Source organism: Auxenochlorella protothecoides, assembly GCF_000733215.1.
Source record: "Auxenochlorella protothecoides strain 0710 unplaced genomic scaffold scaffold22, whole genome shotgun sequence".
Classification (NCBI taxonomy): Eukaryota; Viridiplantae; Chlorophyta; class Trebouxiophyceae; order Chlorellales; family Chlorellaceae; genus Auxenochlorella; species Auxenochlorella protothecoides.
In genome coordinates, this window is record NW_011934209.1 from 446,231 (window position 1) to 463,375 (window position 17,145).

The following is a 17,145-nucleotide window of genomic DNA, read 5'->3' on the forward strand; positions in this document are numbered from 1 at the left end:
CCAGCGCCTGACCAGGCTCGCCCCGGGATGGTGCTTGCGGAGCTGGGGCAGAGGGTAACGCAGGCCCTTGCCTCCCTTTCTGCCGCCCCCGTCATCGATGAGGCGGTATTGGACGCCTGCTTGAAAGAGATCGCGGCTGCCCTGCTGCAAGCGGATGTCAATGTCCGGCTGGTTGCCAGCCTGAGGAACAATGTCAAGAAGAGGGTGAACGTCTCAGAACTGGGGAGGGGCCTCAGCAAGCAGCGCATCATTGAAAAGGTGACTGGCAACATCCATGCTTGCCTCCAGTCGTGGCCCTCGTTGGACCCAGCGGGACTTAGGACAGGTGAACAGATGCGGAGCATAGATGATGCTGCCCTGCGACCTCACCCTCCCACGTCCAAAAGCCGCACCGTTTATCTCGCAGGCTGTGTTTGACGAGCTGTGCAGCATGATCGAGGGTGGCCAGGCTGCGCAGCAGGAGTTCAAGAAGGGGCGGACGAATATCGTTATGTTTGTCGGGCTGCAAGGTGAGGGGCAATGCATGCCATGGAGGTGGTGAGGAAGTAGGTCCAGCTTGCATCTCCACAAATGACCTCTACGGCCATATCATGTCACCTACCAGTGTTCTCATCCGAACCTCTCGCCTTGCCCCCAGGTGCTGGAAAGACGACCACGTGTACAAAGTATGCGCACTACTATAAACGCAAGGGCTTCAAACCAGCCATGGTCTGTGCGGACACTTTCCGAGCAGGAGCTTTCGATCAGCTGAAGCAGAATGCTACAAAAGCGCAGGTAGGTGCCGTCTTGAGGTGCAGCTATGATTCAGGGCAGTTTCCTGTGCCTGGACTCTTGTGTGGGAACCTTAAGGCCGCTGCTGGCTCGTATCTGCACTGTGGGTCCAGGTCGAGTTACAGTGCTGCAGAACAATGTCCGCTTGGAATGCATGCTGTTGCCCTCATGGTCCACAGCTGTCCACAGCAAGATGCACTCTTCAACACCCACCACTTCCCAGATTCCATTTTACGGGAGCTACACCGAGACAGATCCGGCGGTGATTGCTCAGCAAGGTGTCGAACGGTTCAAGCAGGAGAAGCGGTGAGATGAGCGGGGTAGAGCTTTGCAAAGGGGATCCACTCCAGCCTGCTCGAGCAATTTCCCTGCCTGGTCAGCTCCTTGGGGTCCCCTCCACCTGTTCCTCCTCTTATCCCTTCAGGGACCTGATCATTGTCGATACGTCAGGTCGCCACAAGCAGGAGGAGTCCCTTTTTGAGGAGATGCGGCAGGTGGCTGCCGGTGAGCAGATGGGCGATGGTTGAGGGTCATTTGTTCTGAGTCGTGGCAACGGTGGTGGGTTGCAATTTGGACCGAGTGGGGACTTTATGCCATCGGAGCCTTGCATGGACACTGGAAGGGCCTGCACCTTGACCTCCACCTGGAACTCACCATCCCCCGCTATACCCGTCAACTTGCAGCCGTACAGCCAGACCATGTCATCTTTGTCATGGATGGCTCTATTGGACAGGCGGCGTTTGATCAAGCCAAGGCGTTCCATGACTCTGTGGATGTGAGTCTGAGAATGTATTTGATCCTGTTCTTCTTGTGGAGGGAGGACACATTGTCAGGGATGTTGCTAAGGCTTGACTTAAGCCTGTGGAAATGTCCAGCACCATTTGCACAGCGTGCTGGTGTAGGCTTCAGGACGCACTCCATGTTGGCTGTGTCCTCTTCACTTTGCCGGCATCTCGATACCATTCTGAGCATCGATTGAACCCCTCACACCCGCCAGGTTGGGCAAGTGATCATCACGAAACTGGACGGGCATGCCAAGGGTGGCGGCGCTCTGTCGGCTGTCGCGGCCACCCAGTCACCCATCACCTTCATTGGGACAGGTGAGCGTCTTTGTGCAGGCAGCGTGCCCTGAGGGGTGGAGTTGGGCAACCCGGCTGCCCAGAACTAAAGGTTCCAAGGTTGCTGATGAGGTAGCCCATAATCATGCTTGAGCACTGCCTGCCTTAGAGTTTTCCGGGATTTACAGTTGATTCCCTTACTCCTACAGGTGAACACATGCACGAGTTTGAGCACTTCGAGGCCAAGAAGTTTGTCGGACGACTTCTTGGGAAGGGTGATTGGGGCGGCTTCATTGACAAGGTCAAGGATGCCATCCCCGAGGTGAGCTCTCAGTGGCCATGCCCGGGATGAGGTCATGAGGGATCCTGAGGGGCCGCAGAAACTTTCATGTGTCTGATGTGGCAGCCCATGACCTGTCTGATATGCCCTCCCGGAACAATCAAATTGAATCCTGTGTGGTTTTGAGTCGCCTCATCAGTGCATTGCAAGGCTTGCCATGTTGCCTCATTTCCTACACCATCACTTCTTGGCCCCGATGAGTAGGAGGACCAGCAGCAGGAGCTGATTGAGAAGATCTCCAAGGGCGAGTTCACCCTGCGCATCATGTACGAGCAGTTCCAGAACATCATGAAGATGGGACCCATGAGCCAGGTGATGGTTGAAGGCGGGATGGTAGCAGGGCTGTGCAGGCATGCGGGTGGGGCGACGTCGCTGTACGATGCTAGGGAGCTTGCTCAACCTCGAGAGTGGCCCCACACCCAGCCAATAGTCCCCTATGCCCTGCTTCCCTGTGCATGCAGCGCCCCTCCACCCCATCCCACACGCCTCCCTGCGTGACCTTTATGCACAGGTCATGAGCATGATTCCCGGCTTCAGCAACGCCATCATGCAACCGGGGTCCGAGAAGGAAAGCCAGGCCAAGCTGAAGCGATTCATGACCATCATGGACTCCATGACCGCCAAGGAGCTGGACTCCTCCTCCACCAAGATCTTCAGCGAGCCCTCCAGGTAAGGCATTGCTGGGCATGTAGAAGAGCGCGATGGGAGGCTGCCAAGGGGTAGAGGGTTGCAACGTCTCGGGTGCTGGGCTTTGTGTGCCACCCCTAGGAAGACTCGTTTGTCTTGAGATTATTTGCTCCCCTGCTGATGCCTGTGAATCCCCAGGATCCCCAAGCCCTCACACTGACAAATTCCATGCACACGACCTGCTGCCGCAGGATACTACGATGGGCTCGTGGCAGCGGAAGCTCTGTAATCGATGTACAACTCATGCTGGAGGAGTACAAGCGGCTGGCCAAGGTGTTCTCAAGTAAGTGCGCTTGGGGTTGTGGGGGAGGGAGAGACTGCGGAGTGTCATCAGAGGGGCCGGGTGGATCTCAGTTGTCCTGCAGGCTGGCCTCGTGCCCTGCAAATGGCATGAGATATATTGCAACGAGTGCGTGGGCACCACACCTCCGCCTGTCTGCATGGCCTCAAAGGTGCATGGACCCCCTATATAACTCCCGTTTCGACTTGCCTCCCCACTCATTCTGCTCCCTCCCCTCTCGGCAGCCGCCATGAAGGGCATGAAGATTCCCAAGAACCTCAAGGGCGACATGAACCCCAGGAACATGCAGGTCGGCCCCAATTGACTCTTGGTTGTTTGAGGAGGAGCATGTGCTTGAGCGACTGACTGACATGTGCTCTGCCGTGTGTGGTGAGGGAGGCCTGGTGCATGCCATCGACTTCTAATCCTGACTACCTTCACCCCCTCCCTCCCACGCAGGCCAACATCGCTCAGATGAGCAAGATGCTGCCGCCACACATGCTAAAGATGATGGGTGGCCCCGGCGCCATCCAGAACCTGATGAAGCAGATGGAGGGCAAATTCTGAGGGTGGAGCCTGGACGAAGCTGCAAGACACTGTTCACATCGCGCCCCTGCCTGCGTCGCTGCCAGCACGGCCGGCTGGGCTCCCTGGACCCCTTCCCCCGAAATGCCTGGCCCCTCCTCTGCTCCAGCCCCGCATGGGTGGTTGCCGCTGTACAGAGGGCAAGAGATTTTCAGTCCAGGGGGGTGCTGGGCTTGGCCATCAGTTCCATGCCAGTCACTGTGCACACATGTCACCGCCCGACTGTCAGCTAGGGCGTGACGACCCCTGGCGCGGCGGGGGCTGCAGCCACTTCATGATGGACTCGTACACCACAAAGGTGATGGCGGACTGGGGCATGACACGCAGTACATTGGGCGCCAGGCCGCGGTACAGTCCGGCCAGTCCCTCACGGCGCAGGGTCAGGCGCAGGGCATGCGCCACGCCCACGTAACGCACGCTGCGGCTGGGGTCCACGCGCTGCTGCAGCCGGGACCTGATGACCTGTGGGGACGAAGGGGGGGGTGGGAGGGGCGTTGGGGTTGCTTGGGGTGCGGAGGGCAGGCATGGTCCATCAGAGGTGGGATATTACGGGGGAAAGGCCCCCGAGCGTGGCGCTGCAGGCAGGCAAAGAACCAAAACCGCTCGACACAGAGGCCGTATACTGAGCCAGTAAGGTCCCGAGTCAGCAGGCCCACGCTCGTCCCCTCGGCATCCAGCTACTGAACCCTAGGCCGGTGGCCTTGCCTGAGAGGGGTAGGTTGCGACAGACGCCGAGAGCTTGGACAGGGCGCCACAGACCGTGATCTCCAAGGAGGACAAGGGGGCCCTGCCAGGCTCGCGCTGCGCACGCTGGGCCGGCGCCGTGCTGCGCCGGCGGCCGGCGGCGAGCGCCTTGAGCTCCTCGTACACCGCAAACTGGATGGCGCCATGGGAGACGAGGAAGAGGGATGGGACGAGGCCCTTGTACAGGCCCCGGATGCCCTCCTGCCTGCCGATCTTGACCAGGCAGTCCACCAGGCCCCTGTAGGGGGCTGCAGCGGCCTGCAATGTTTTCAAGGTGGGGACGGAGGTTATGGCGCTTAGCGGGTGAGTGCAATGCTGAGCATCAGATAGCAGGCGGCCTTTCGCCCGCAAGGGCGAGGGCCTTCAGCATCGCATTCTTAGAGGAATTCTCAGTCAATGCCCGACAAAAACACAGAACATTGCACACCGCTCCTTTGGACATGACACACTGGACCCGCTGCAGTCACACACACATATACAAACACACGCTTGGCCAGCTCCGCACCGCGGCTGTTGCAGCGCTGCTGGCCGCCAGGACCTGGCGCTGCTGCAGCTGCAATCGGGTCTTGGCGACCCACAGGGGGTTGGTGACAAAGCACACCTGAGGGGCCAATGGGAAGAGGTTGGACATGGGAATCCTGCATGAAACATACGCTCCCATTTGATCCTTCTCTTACCCATCCCACCCTCCATAACCTCCCATCAACGCACCAGGGTTCCTGCCTCGGCGGCGCTGGCGAGATGCAGATGGGCAGGGAGCTTGCCGCTGCTGCCCTGCCAGGCCCTGTATCGCTCCTTGGCGCGGTTGTAGGTGAAGAAGTATACCCCCCAGGCCACGCCCGCACCCAGGACTGCAGGCGCCAGGCCTGGAGACATTGAAAAGGAGGGAAATTCCCCGCATGGGGCCGAGGTTTGGCAGATGATTGCAGCGCAACTCCGTCAAGCAGAGCAGTGTGCAGATTCTTTTGGACCAGCAGGCACAGCATGCGCCTCACCTGCATACAGGGCCTGGTAGCCCTCCTGCCGGACGATGCTCCTTGCTGCATCGAGCGTGCCCCGGTACAACGGCAGGGTGCCCTTGATGCCATCCTGAACTGCATGCGGCAGGCACATGCAGGGTGGGTAGTTTGGAGTGTGATATCACCCACATGTCAGGCAGGGGAGAAGGTCACAATTTCCCCGTTCATGTTGCACGTAAAGGCGTGCCTTGGAGTCGGGTCTTTATGACGTCCAGCGGCTGCAGCAGGAGGACGGTGGCCACCCCTGCGCTACCCCCAGCCACCCCATGGTGCCTGCATGAATATAAAATTGGTCATATCATCTGTGCATGCAATGAATGAAAGCTTTACGAGTATCTGGCACGCCCAGCCTGGCCGCTCACCATTGTGGGCGTGCAGGTCCATCCGGCATTCGCGTCCGGCTCGCTGGTTCCTACACCACCTGCTGCCTACATGCCACGTACAAATAAAACTCGTCTAAATGCTCATGAACAATTTCCAGGGTACAGCATCTGCGCATGCTGCTGTCCTGCGTTTAGAGCTGTCGAGCACTCCCCCATCACGAGTCGGAGCGCGGAAGCTGGGAGAGCCACTTGAGGTGATTTCATTACTGAGCCAGTTACTGTCCGTCCAGCGTGCACTTTATGTTACAGGCGACTACGCATCGAGCATAGTATGCACGCCTTGATGCACCGTCATCCTCATTGCTCCTGCTTGCACAGCTTATCAATGTCCAGCTCTGCTTCCAGTACAGCCACATCAGCCTGCATGGCTGCTGTACTGTTCTCAACAGGCCCATGGTCTGATGGGGATCTTGCTGCATAGAGTACCCTGCATATGTTGCAGCAGGCAGACTGAGTGTGGGTCGTATACCAATGCATTCAGCTCCTGACACAGTTTGCTGTCCATGTAAGAGGGATGGGACATCCACAGCTTAGTTCCACCACAAACAAATGCCAATCACCACTATGATCCACCTGCCAATGATGCTTGAGAGGTCAAGGGGACCAAAGGTACGGCTGTCCAAGACTGCTGGAGGCTGCAATTCTTCATTGTCCGCCAGCACCCAGCATTGCCCCTGATCAGGAGAGAGCATTGGAGTGGAGCGCATTGTTGCCACAAGCCGATACCAATCATTCATACAGGCAAACAACATCATGAGTTGACATGGTGCCACAAATCACCCCTGAAGACCATCACACATCTGTGCTGCGCAAAGCAGGGCAAGCAACTCCGCCCCTCGTTCCCACCTGCTGCAAGACGACAGGTTCGTCCTCCGGGTCGTCGGTAACCAGCTCTTCGCCTGGCATGGCAGCGACACGCCTAACCATGTAATCGACATGCTCTGTGTTGGCGAGGCTGATGGGCTGCAGGGACGAGGGGGTCTTCAGAGCCACCACGTCGCCCACCCACACGTTGCTGGTGGAGGGTCGAGGTATCCGGCGAACAAGAAGCTGCTCCACTGCCCCGGGGTCCTTGGTCCCCAGAGGATTGAGAGTGGGCGCCATGGACACCCCGGCCAATGCGATCACTTGCGTGAGCCGGCGCTGATATGCCTCTACCGTGGTCTGCAGGACGTCCGCCACCGAGCCCTGGTGCGGGGATGCAACTGCTTCCGACACCGCATGCTTCAACTTCAGCAAAGAGTACCGCAGGTTCCAGGCTCGGGTGGCCATGGTCGAGCCCGGCGTGGCAATAAGTTCTCCAAGCTGTGACTCTTCGCCCCAAGATGTGTGCTATTTATCGACAGATAATAACTTGGAAGACTGACGTATAGTCACGGCCCCTTTCGCCTCGCATATCTGCTGGTGGTCTCCCTGTGGTGCTCATCCCAACCCCGGGCCCTGGCGCGCGCGCTTCACCGACAAATGGGGAGGTATCTCAAACCCCTCAACTCAGAGCTTCAAAGATCAATGCGGTGTCAGCTTATATTCTACATGGTGCACAGAAAGCTCATGAAAGCCCAACAGGCATGTCTGGCTTGCCACTCTCATTGACTGGACAGGGGCCCGGAATTCTTGGACCCTTCCTGCTCCTTCAGAATGGACTGGATCTCCGCCTCAGGAAGCTCCTCAAATCGCTTCTGCATCACCGCAGCCTCATAGTCCGAAAGCTGCTTGGCATACGTCATGTTCTGAGATGTGTAAATGAGGTGGAGTGGAGTGATATGTATACTGGATGGGCTTGCTAGCCAAACTGCCGGTTATCACAGGAGGATTCTACTACATGCAGTGCAAACCCCTGACTGCTAGCCCACCTTGGTGCCAACGCGCCAGATGTATGACCCAATCCAGAACACGCAAATGCCCAGGAAGACAGAGAGCTGCACCCAATTCCCTGCTGAGCCGGCGTCCAGACCCAGAGCCTGTATAGTCAAGATGGTGTCCAGGCATGAGCGCAGGGACGCAGGGGGACGGAGTGCAGGACGGAACATGGGTGCCAGTCGGCTCCCAACCCCTGGCTGTGCACGCAGGCACACTGACCTGCAGACCATAGTACATGGCATAGCCTACTCCGATCAGGCCAACCCCGATGAGGACAACGTCCTTGCGTGTGTGCCCAAACTCAATCGGCTCCTTGGATGACTGCAGAGTTTGTGTGAGGCTCCAGGTGGCGAGGACACGGAGCAGAACCATGCCGTTTGATATGCAAATAAATGCTGCTGTCTGGCAGCTTGCGTGGCGTGACGCAGGCACCGACAACCATCCCCATACCGGATCATTGGAATCTCGGGAGGTATTACGGTCTTCATTTCCTCCGGACGCCCGGGCGGCTACGCTGCTGATGGTGAGGGGGTGACGGCATCCGATACCTGTGTGGTTGCGAGCGAGGAGTGGCAGGGCTGCTCCTCCCACAGTCAAGCACGCAGAGCAGCCCACTGGCTGGTCAGGGAATAATAAAGGATTCCATGCGATGAGTTCAAAGCGCTCGTACCAAGGAGTGCGCCCCCATGCGCCATGAGGCGCCTTTGGAAAAATCCATGTGGGGACTGTGAGGATGCACACAAGCGCCGGCCATGGAGTCCCGCGGCATGACAACTCGGGGCGAGGGTGAGCGCCATGATCTGCACTGGATCCTAGCTGAAGTTTGTATTGTTTTGAAACAAAGGATGCGCGCTGCAGTCTTATTCCAAAATTACATGCACACGCGCGCGTGCATGGGTGTTCGTCCATTCCAGACACACGATGCGATCCAAAATCTTTGCTCGAGTCCCGAAACAACCAGATGCAGCGGGGCCAGAGTACACATTGTCCCACTTTGACGCGTGAAGCATGGCGCAAGCTCTCACATCTCCACGCATACAACGCACGTCACCCGGCTATGGAGTCTTCAAAGGCTGCTGGCGAGCTCCTCCTCAGCCGGCCTTCAGACACGCGAGGAACCCGAGGGGGGTGGTCAGGAGCCGAGCGCAGCCTACAAAAGCTGTAATCGACGTCAGTGAATCAACCTTTGAGGCCGAGGTGCTGAAGGTAAGCTGCTCATTGCCTCTCGAGCTGTGGGAAACGCCATGTGGGAAGCCTCTGGTACGGCATGACAACTCGGTGCGAGGGTGAGCGCCATGATCTGCACTGGATCCTAGCTGAAGTTTGTACTGTTTTCAAACAAAGGATGCGCGCTGCAGTCTTATTCCAAAATTACATGCACACGCGCGCGTGCATGGGGTGTTCGTCCATTCCAGACACACGATGCGATCCAAAATCTTTGCTCGAGTCCCGAAACAACCAGATGCAGCGGGGCCAGAGTACATATTGTCCCACTTTGACGCGTGAAGCATGGCGCAAGCTCTCACATCTCCACGCATACAACGCACGTCACCCGGCTATGGAGTCTTCAAAGGCTGCTGGCGAGCTCCTCCTCAGCCGGCCTTCAGACACGCGAGGAACCCGAGGGGGGTGGTCAGGAGCCGAGCGCAACCTACAAAAGCTGTAATCGACGTCAGTGAATCAACCTTTGAGGCCGAGGTGCTGAAGGTAAGCTGCTCATTGCCTCTCGAGCTGTGGGAAACGCCATGTGGGAAGCCTCTGATTAAACAGTGATCGGGATCAGCGACTCGCAATCAGTCCCCCACTCCCTCCTTACTTTGTCCCCACAGTCAGAAATCCCTGTCCTCATTGACTTCTGGGCCACATGGTGTGGTCCTTGCAAGCTCGTGGCTCCCTTTGTTGACTGGGTGGCAGAGGTAGGACAGCCCCTCAATCGGCTCCTTGGATGACTGCAGAGTTTGTGTGAGGCTCCAGGTGGCGAGGACACGGAGCAGAACCATGCCGTTTGATATGCAAATAAATGCTGCTGTCTGGCAGCTTGCGTGGCGTGACGCAGGCACCGACAACCATCGCCATACCGGATCATTGGAATCTCGGGAGGTATTACGGTCTTCATTTCCTCCGGACGCCCGGGCGGCTACGCTGCTGATGGTGAGGGGGTGACGGCATCCGAGACCTGTGTGGTTGCGAGCGAGGAGTGGCAGGGCTGCTCCTCCCACAGTCAAGCACGCAGAGCAGCCCACTGGCTGGTCAGGGAATAATAAAGGATTCCATGCGATGAGTTCAAAGCGCTCGTACCAAGGAGTGCGCCCCCATGCGCCATGAGGCGCCTTTGGAAAAATCCATGTGGGGACTGTGAGGATGCACACAAGCGCCGGCCATGGAGTCCCACGGCATGACAACTCGGTGCGAGGGTGAGCGCCATGATCTGCACTGGATCCTAGCTGAAGTTTGTACTGTTTTCAAACAAAGGATGCGCGCTGCAGTCTTATTCCAAAATTACATGCACACGCGCGCGTGCATGGGGTGTTCGTCCATTCCAGACACACGATGCGATCCAAAATCTTTGCTCGAGTCCCGAAACAACCAGATGCAGCGGGGCCAGAGTACATATTGTCCCACTTTGACGCGTGAAGCATGGCGCAAGCTCTCACATCTCCACGCATACAACGCACGTCACCCGGCTATGGAGTCTTCAAAGGCTGCTGGCGAGCTCCTCCTCAGCCGGCCTTCAGACACGCGAGGAACCCGAGGGGGGTGGTCAGGAGCCGAGCGCAACCTACAAAAGCTGTAATCGACGTCAGTGAATCAACCTTTGAGGCCGAGGTGCTGAAGGTAAGCTGCTCATTGCCTCTCGAGCTGTGGGAAACGCCATGTGGGAAGCCTCTGATTAAACAGTGATCGGGATCAGCGACTCGCAATCAGTCCCCCACTCCCTCCTTACTTTGTCCCCACAGTCAGAAATCCCTGTCCTCATTGACTTCTGGGCCACATGGTGTGGTCCTTGCAAGCTCGTGGCTCCCTTTGTTGACTGGGTGGCAGAGGTAGGACAGCCCTGCTGCAGTGGTACATCCTGGAGAATTGGCAGTCTATGCATGTGCCAAATATGTGCAAGCTTTAATTCACACCGCCTGCCACTCACACTCTGACATGCAATTCCCAACAGGAATACAAGGGCACCCTGAAGGTTGTGAAGATCGAGACCGACCCCAACCCTGGAATCGTGGAGAAGTACAAGGTGTGTATTCTGGAGGATCGCAGCTTTCTATGGTTGAAGCACCACCATGAAATGTCAGTCACCTCAACGAACGCTCAATGACAGAGCTCGCTCATCCCTCCCTGCAGGTTTATGGTCTGCCCTGCCTGTTGCTCTTTGCTGACGGCAAGGAGGTCCCTGGCAGCAGGCATGAAGGGGGCATCACAAAGCAAGGCCTGGTTAAATATCTAGATAAAAATAATGTGGCTGCAAAGCCTGCTTGACGCAGCTCCCTCGACATACGTTGATAGTGATCAATGTTCTTGTTCTGTAAATGAGATTCTTGGAAACCAAAGGCGCGAGAAAATAAAGGAACAACGAGGCAGGCTAATCGATCACAGCCGTTCCAACCACCTTGGTCGACATAATCGCGTCTTTACATCTTTACACATCGATAGGAGCGAGCCTATCGCCTCAAGGTCGTCTTCGTCCTTCCAGGCCATGGATCGCTTCCAACGAATGTTGGGGCAGGGGGGCCTGGGCGGGGCCGGTGCCGTGGCAGGAGACGCTCCCCAGCAGGACACGAGCGAACAGATATACATATCCTCGCTCGCCCTGCTGAAGATGCTCAAGCATGGCCGGGCGGGGGTCCCCCTGGAGGTCATGGGCTTGATGCTGGGCGAGTTCGTGGACGAATACACTGTCAAGGTGGTCGATGTCTTCGCGATGCCACAATCAGGGACAGGCGTGAGCGTCGAGGCGGTGGACCCCGTGTTCCAGACCAGGATGCTGGACATGCTGAAGCAAGTGGGCAGGTGAGATCACTGCACTCTACTTGGAATGACTGTGGCCGTCCGCCTCTTGGCACTGCCGTCATTCAGTGGCACGAGCTCGTGTATCTCTACCAACACATGCAGACCGGAGATGGTCGTCGGCTGGTACCATTCCCACCCGGGTTTCGGATGCTGGCTGTCTGGGGTGGACGTCAACACCCAGCAGTCCTTCGAGGCCCTGAACCAGAGGGCCGTGGCAGTGGTCATTGACCCAATCCAGTCTGTGAAGGGCAAGGTGGTCATCGATGCCTTCCGCTGCATCAGCCCGCAGACGATGATGCTGGGCCAGGAGCCGAGGCAGACCACGAGCAACGTGGGTCACCTAAACAAGCCCTCCATCCAGGTGCAGCACGGCGGAAGGGTGGTTTGAAGATGTGCATTGGCATGGGAACTCTTTTCTCCTCCTTTGAGTGCCCGAGCCTGACCCCTTGACCGTGCGCCATGGTTGCAGGCGCTCATTCATGGACTGAACCGGCACTATTACAGCATTGCCATCAATTATAGGAAGACGTCCCTGGAGGAGAACATGCTCCTGAACCTGCAGGCAAGTACACTTGCGCTAGTTTATGTGGGAACGCTCGTGTCGAAGGATGTTGTGTAATTAAAAGGATGGCAGTGTGCTCTTGCAAGCGAGAAGCGCCTTATGTATCGCTCCCCTGTCCTGCAGAAGCACACATGGACCAAGGGGTTGAAGCTGACGGACTTTGACGAGCACGCACTGAAGAATGGCAAGCTCTTGACCGAGGCTCAGGACTTGACAGGTGCGGCTGGTGTGGGAGAGTTGTCTGACATTGACTCAGTTACGGTGCTGGGGCTTAGGTTTCTGATGAAATCGCGTCAACATTTTATTCTCCATCCCTTCCTGACCTGTTTTTATGCACCATTCATGCTTGACAGAGAAGTACGAGAAGCTCATCGTCGAGGAGGAGGACATTTCTCTGGAGAAGCGGGTGGTCGCCAAGGCTGGTGCGTGGGAGATTTTAAGTGGGTGCCAAAGCTCAGCGACCATCTTTGTCGTTTCATGCTTTGGAGGGTTTGGGATGGGGGTCCATGCCATGACTGCGGTTGGGTATGAATGAATAGCATGATCTCAGAGTATCGCACCCACTGTGTTGAATAACAAAGTGACAATGCTTGCCCATGGACAGCGTGCGGAGGGGTGTCCAGTGCCGCAGAGTCACACACTGTTTCATCAGCACTCTCAGCGTGTCTGCACCCCGCTGAACCTGTGCAGGCAAGATGGATGCCAAGAAGCGATTGGAGGAGAATGTGCAGACGCTGCTGTCTGACAACATAGTGCAGTGCATGGGTGCCATGGTGGACACCGTAGTCTTCTGATGGCTTTGCATGCACGATTGTTGTGAGCCACATGGATAACACATGTCACTGTAGTCCACCTTGTCAGCTTGGCAGATTGGGTGTCAAGGTGTTGCACTTGCGGATGTTCGCGAGAGAGGTGTAGCAGTAGTGCACAGATCACACATTGAAGAAGTCGTTGCACGTCGAGCAAGGCGGTTCGCAGGGTGGGAGCACGGGAGCCACCGCAAGGAGGAACGCGGCTCAATTCTCTCAACTCCTGGATGCCTCATATCTATATGAACATGGTGAAACCAAAAATGAAATTCCTTGCGAAGCGAACACGCTACCACTGCGTCACAACCCCTGTCAATTTTCTTGGAGCTGCGAGGATTTGAACCCCGGACTTTTCGCACGTTCAAGCAATTTGGTTGCGTCAGCTCGCAATAATTTCAGCACTTCCACATGAGCTTCCTTGCATGTCTTCAGGTTTCATTTCGTACACTCTTCGCCGCCAATATAATGCTCGCATGCCAGGGGAGGCGCCCTATCCTTGCCCAGATAAGAGCTCCGACATCCATTCGAGCAATGACGGGAGGTAGCCAGGGCGGGGACGGCTGGCGAATAGCGGAGCAGCACACGGCCTCCAGCGCCCACAGCAGCTTGATCGCGGCCCTGATGACAGTGTGGCCGTCACAGTTCCCCAGTTCGACGAGCGCCAAGAACTCCGTGCGAAAACGACTGGTCTTCCTTAATGGGGCCCCGGCTCCGGCTCAAGCGTGAGGGGAGGGGAGGGCTGGTTTGGAATGACCACTGCTGGTAGGCACCATTGCCTGTGCACAGGACCTACAGCACCCTCTCTCCACACACACACACACCCCTTTGGGTTCCGCACGATGCAGCACCGTGGTGCCAGGCGACACGCTGTGCATCCGGCAGCGCACCCGCACGGTGCAGAGGAACCCGCTCCCCGCCGCCACTCAGGAGGCGGCGGCCGCAGTCCGGGTGGTCTGGCAGGACGGCTGCCTGGCCTTCGTGGAGAAGCCACGCGGCCTGGCCACGCGCGCCGGGTCCGGCCCGGGGCCCACGCTGGCCGCCTGCCTGCCGGCGGTGCTGGCGCCCGGCCCCGGCGCCGATGCGCTGCCGGACCCAGCCCCCGTACACCGCCTGGACGGCCCCACGGGGGGCCTGGTGCTGGTGGCTAAGACACGGGCCGCGCTGCGCCTGGCCAGCGCCGCCTTTGCGGCGCGGGAGGTGCGCAAGCGCTACCGCGCCGTGGTCTGGGGCCGGCTGGCAGCAGGCGGCGTCGTGGACATCCCGCTGGACGGCAAGCCCGCCAGCACGGGCTACTCGCCGCTGCGCTGGCATCCCATGGAGCCGAGCGGGGGGCGTGATGCGGGGGTCGGGACAGGGGAGCGCGGTGCCGGGTCCTTGGAAGGGAACCGCTGGACAGGCACCCGTGGCGCAGCCCCTGGATCAGCACTGGCGGTGACCGTGCTGGATCTGGCGCCCGTCACGGGGCGCACGCACCAGCTGCGGCGCCACCTGGCGCTGATGGGGCACCCCATCGTGGGGGACCCAAAGTACACCAGCGGGTACGCCGCGCAGCGGGCGCTGGCGCTGGGGGACCCCGCCGCGGAGGAGGGCTGGCGGGCGGGCGGCGGCCAGACGGTGGCTCCGGGGGCCATCGCGGGGGCGACGCCCCACCTGCCAACAGGCCTGCACCTCTGGTCGGTGGGGCTGGGCCTGCGGCACCCCATCACGAGCGAGCCGCTGACCCTGCAGCTGGACGAGCCGCCGGAGGTAGCGGCGCTGCTGGAGGCCCTGCAGCGCATGCACGAACGATGGCGACTGCTGCATGGAATTTGAGTGACTGCTTGCATCTGCAGCTGCATGACACAGCCCACAGAGTCAAGCCTGGGGGAGTGCAGGGCTCCTCGTGTGTACCCATGCTTTTCCTCAGCGTCCAACGTGGCGCGCAAGACCACACGGCTCGCGCGGCCACCGGCATGGAACTTGAAAAGGCATCCAAGGATCGACACGGGCATACACTGTCATCCTTGCCTGTATCTGCTGCGCCTAGGCACATCCAGTGGGAGATTGTGCCGGGGCAGCTCCTGCTCAGACGACGGCGCAGGGGACAGGGCACGGCAGCGACACCCGAGTCCCGTAACATCCCGCGACATGCCAGGTGCGACGCTGGCTCAATCGTGGTTCTGTAGTACAGTGTCCAAACACATGTCTGAGTCTTGTGATGCGATGCCCCTGCATGCAGGCGAGCCCACACCCCAGGCCGATGCCGCTCCCGCGCCTAAGGGCAAGGCCAAGCCCGCCGGCAAGAAGCAGAAGGAGACCAAGCTGGGCATGCGGGCTACCAAGGATGGCGACTTCAGCGAGTGGTACTCCCAGGTGGTCATCGAGAGCGAGATGATCTCCCACTATGACGTCTCAGGTATGCACCTGCCTGCAGTGGAGGAACGGCGCGTGTATGGCCTGGACTGTGGAAGAATGTTTCTGCACCTCGCCCTGCCTTTCCCTTGCCTCCATAGGATGCTACATTCTGCGACCCTGGGCCTATGCCATCTGGGACGAGATCAAGAACTGGTTTGATGCCGAGATCAAGAAGCTGGGCGTGCAGGTGATCACTGAAGGGGTGGGAGGAGGGGAGGCATGGGAATGGCTGACTGTGCTCCAGGTGGTGCACCAGAACCCTGAGTGGTCACAGGGATTGGTCTGTGAATGGAAACACCTTCTCTGGGCACGTCGAGAGCTCCCCCTTGATGCACGGGCGGTGTCGCAAACAATGTCCCCATCCTCACCTCCCCCTCCCTCTTCCCCTCGATGCTCAGAACGCCTACTTCCCCCTCTTCATCACGGAGGAGGCCCTGACCACGGAGAAGGACCACGTGGAGGGCTTTGCAGCAGAGGTGTGGGGTGGGGTTGATGCTGACAGTCTGGAGTGACCCTCCCTCGCCGCGCTCTGGGGATGTGCATGTTGGTGCAGACCTCCTGCCCCCCGGCCCTACCTGGGCAAAGGTCTACAGGAAGTTCGCTCCTGGTCGGTGTCCTCATCCCCCCTTGCATGTGACCTTCACGGACCCACTTCCCGATCCACAGCCCCTCAACCCCCCACACCAAACTCCTCCTCTCCCCAGGTGGCCTGGGTCACCAAGTCTGGCAGCTCCGACCTGGACCGCCCGCTGGCCATCCGCCCCACCTCCGAGACGGTGATGTACCCCTTCTACCGCGACTGGATCCGCAGCCACCGTGACCTGCCCCTGCGCCTGAACCAGTGGACCAACGTGGTGCGCTGGGAGTTCAAGCACCCCACGCCCTTCATCCGCTCGCGCGAGTTCCTGTGGCAGGAGGGGCACACCGCCTTTGCCACGCGGGGCGAGGCCGACGCGGAGGTGCACACCATCCTCGACCTGTACGCGGCCATCTACCAGGACCTGCTGGCGGTGCCCGTCGTGCGCGGCGTCAAGTCCTCCAAGGAGAAGTTTGCGGGGGCACTGTACACCACCACCGTGGAGGCCTTCATCCCGCACACGGGGCGCGGCATCCAGGGCGGCACCTCCCACTGCCTGGGCCAGAACTTCTCCAAGATGTTCAACATTGAGTTCGAGACGGAGGACGGCACGCGCGCGCATGCCTGGCAAAACTCCTGGGGCTTCACCACGCGCTCCATCGGCGTCATGATCATGACCCATGGCGACGACCGCGGCGTGGTCATCCCGCCCCGCGTCTGCGCGGTGCAGGTGGTGCTCATCCCCATCCCCAGCACCAAGCTGGGGGAGGAGGCGCGCGCCGCCATGGCGGCGCGCGCCGCCGAGATCGAGGCCGCGCTCAAGACCGCGGGCCTGCGCGTTCGCGTGGACGACCGCGACAACTACACCCCCGGCTGGAAGTACAACTACTGGGAGCTGCGCGGCGTGCCCCTGCGCCTGGAGCTGGGGCCCAAGGACATGGAGGCGGGGGTGGCCATGCTGGCACGCCGCGACACCGGGGCCAAGGAAAGTGTGGCGTGGGCCGACGTGGCCGCCCGCGTGCCCCAGCTCCTGGACACCATCCAGGTTGGGGGATGTGTGTGTGT

The 17,145-nt window shown here is 59.1% G+C and overlaps 7 protein-coding genes and 1 further gene across 7 annotated transcripts in view; 5 read left to right on the forward strand and 3 right to left on the reverse strand.

The window, feature by feature from the left end:
* Window positions 1-27: 27 nt before the first annotated feature.
* F751_2402 (Signal recognition particle 54 kDa protein 3) lies at window positions 28-3,703 on the forward strand (the record flags this gene model as incomplete). Its single annotated transcript, XM_011399271.1, has 13 exons — window positions 28-258; window positions 407-509; window positions 638-774; window positions 995-1,077; window positions 1,196-1,275; window positions 1,455-1,546; window positions 1,769-1,871; window positions 2,039-2,151; window positions 2,374-2,481; window positions 2,681-2,838; window positions 3,048-3,139; window positions 3,382-3,446; window positions 3,596-3,703. 13 exons carry the CDS (start codon window positions 28-30, stop codon window positions 3,701-3,703), a joined length of 1,473 nt encoding a protein of 490 aa, XP_011397573.1.
* A 243-nt stretch (window positions 3,704-3,946) lies between these two features.
* Window positions 3,947-5,578, reverse strand: F751_2403 (Mitochondrial folate transporter/carrier; the record flags this gene model as incomplete). Its single annotated transcript, XM_011399272.1, has 5 exons — window positions 3,947-4,183; window positions 4,592-4,723; window positions 4,971-5,066; window positions 5,177-5,331; window positions 5,461-5,578. 5 exons carry the CDS (start codon window positions 5,576-5,578, stop codon window positions 3,947-3,949), a joined length of 738 nt encoding a protein of 245 aa, XP_011397574.1.
* Window positions 5,579-6,164: 586 nt separating this feature from the next.
* F751_2404 (hypothetical protein) lies at window positions 6,165-7,139 on the reverse strand (the record flags this gene model as incomplete). The annotated part of the gene is made up of 2 exons (XM_011399273.1): window positions 6,165-6,227; window positions 6,714-7,139. The coding sequence occupies 2 exons, from the start codon at window positions 7,137-7,139 to the stop codon at window positions 6,165-6,167; spliced, it is 489 nt and encodes a 162-aa protein (XP_011397575.1).
* A 314-nt stretch (window positions 7,140-7,453) lies between these two features.
* On the reverse strand, window positions 7,454-8,099 carry F751_2405 (hypothetical protein; the record flags this gene model as incomplete). The annotated part of the gene is made up of 3 exons (XM_011399274.1): window positions 7,454-7,597; window positions 7,721-7,828; window positions 7,947-8,099. 3 exons carry the CDS (start codon window positions 8,097-8,099, stop codon window positions 7,454-7,456), a joined length of 405 nt encoding a protein of 134 aa, XP_011397576.1.
* A 2,582-nt stretch (window positions 8,100-10,681) lies between these two features.
* F751_2406 (Thioredoxin X, chloroplastic) lies at window positions 10,682-11,207 on the forward strand.
* Window positions 11,208-11,424: 217 nt separating this feature from the next.
* On the forward strand, window positions 11,425-13,094 carry F751_2407 (26S proteasome non-ATPase regulatory subunit 14-like protein; the record flags this gene model as incomplete). Its single annotated transcript, XM_011399275.1, has 6 exons — window positions 11,425-11,738; window positions 11,841-12,099; window positions 12,208-12,324; window positions 12,424-12,517; window positions 12,654-12,722; window positions 12,991-13,094. 6 exons carry the CDS (start codon window positions 11,425-11,427, stop codon window positions 13,092-13,094), a joined length of 957 nt encoding a protein of 318 aa, XP_011397577.1.
* Window positions 13,095-13,806: 712 nt separating this feature from the next.
* F751_2408 (tRNA pseudouridine synthase C) lies at window positions 13,807-14,921 on the forward strand (the record flags this gene model as incomplete). The annotated part of the gene is made up of 2 exons (XM_011399276.1): window positions 13,807-13,831; window positions 14,206-14,921. 2 exons carry the CDS (start codon window positions 13,807-13,809, stop codon window positions 14,919-14,921), a joined length of 741 nt encoding a protein of 246 aa, XP_011397578.1.
* A 390-nt stretch (window positions 14,922-15,311) lies between these two features.
* The window catches only part of F751_2409 (Putative proline-tRNA ligase), a gene marked incomplete at both ends in the record, with an annotated part of 3,354 nt that continues 1,520 nt past the window's right edge, over window positions 15,312-17,145 (forward strand). Inside the window, 4 exons of the mRNA XM_011399277.1 lie at window positions 15,312-15,504; window positions 15,602-15,690; window positions 15,902-15,979; window positions 16,208-17,125. Of these exons, the coding sequence (XP_011397579.1) occupies window positions 15,312-15,504; window positions 15,602-15,690; window positions 15,902-15,979; window positions 16,208-17,125 (1,278 nt within the window). The remainder of the gene's footprint in view (window positions 15,505-15,601; window positions 15,691-15,901; window positions 15,980-16,207; window positions 17,126-17,145) is intronic.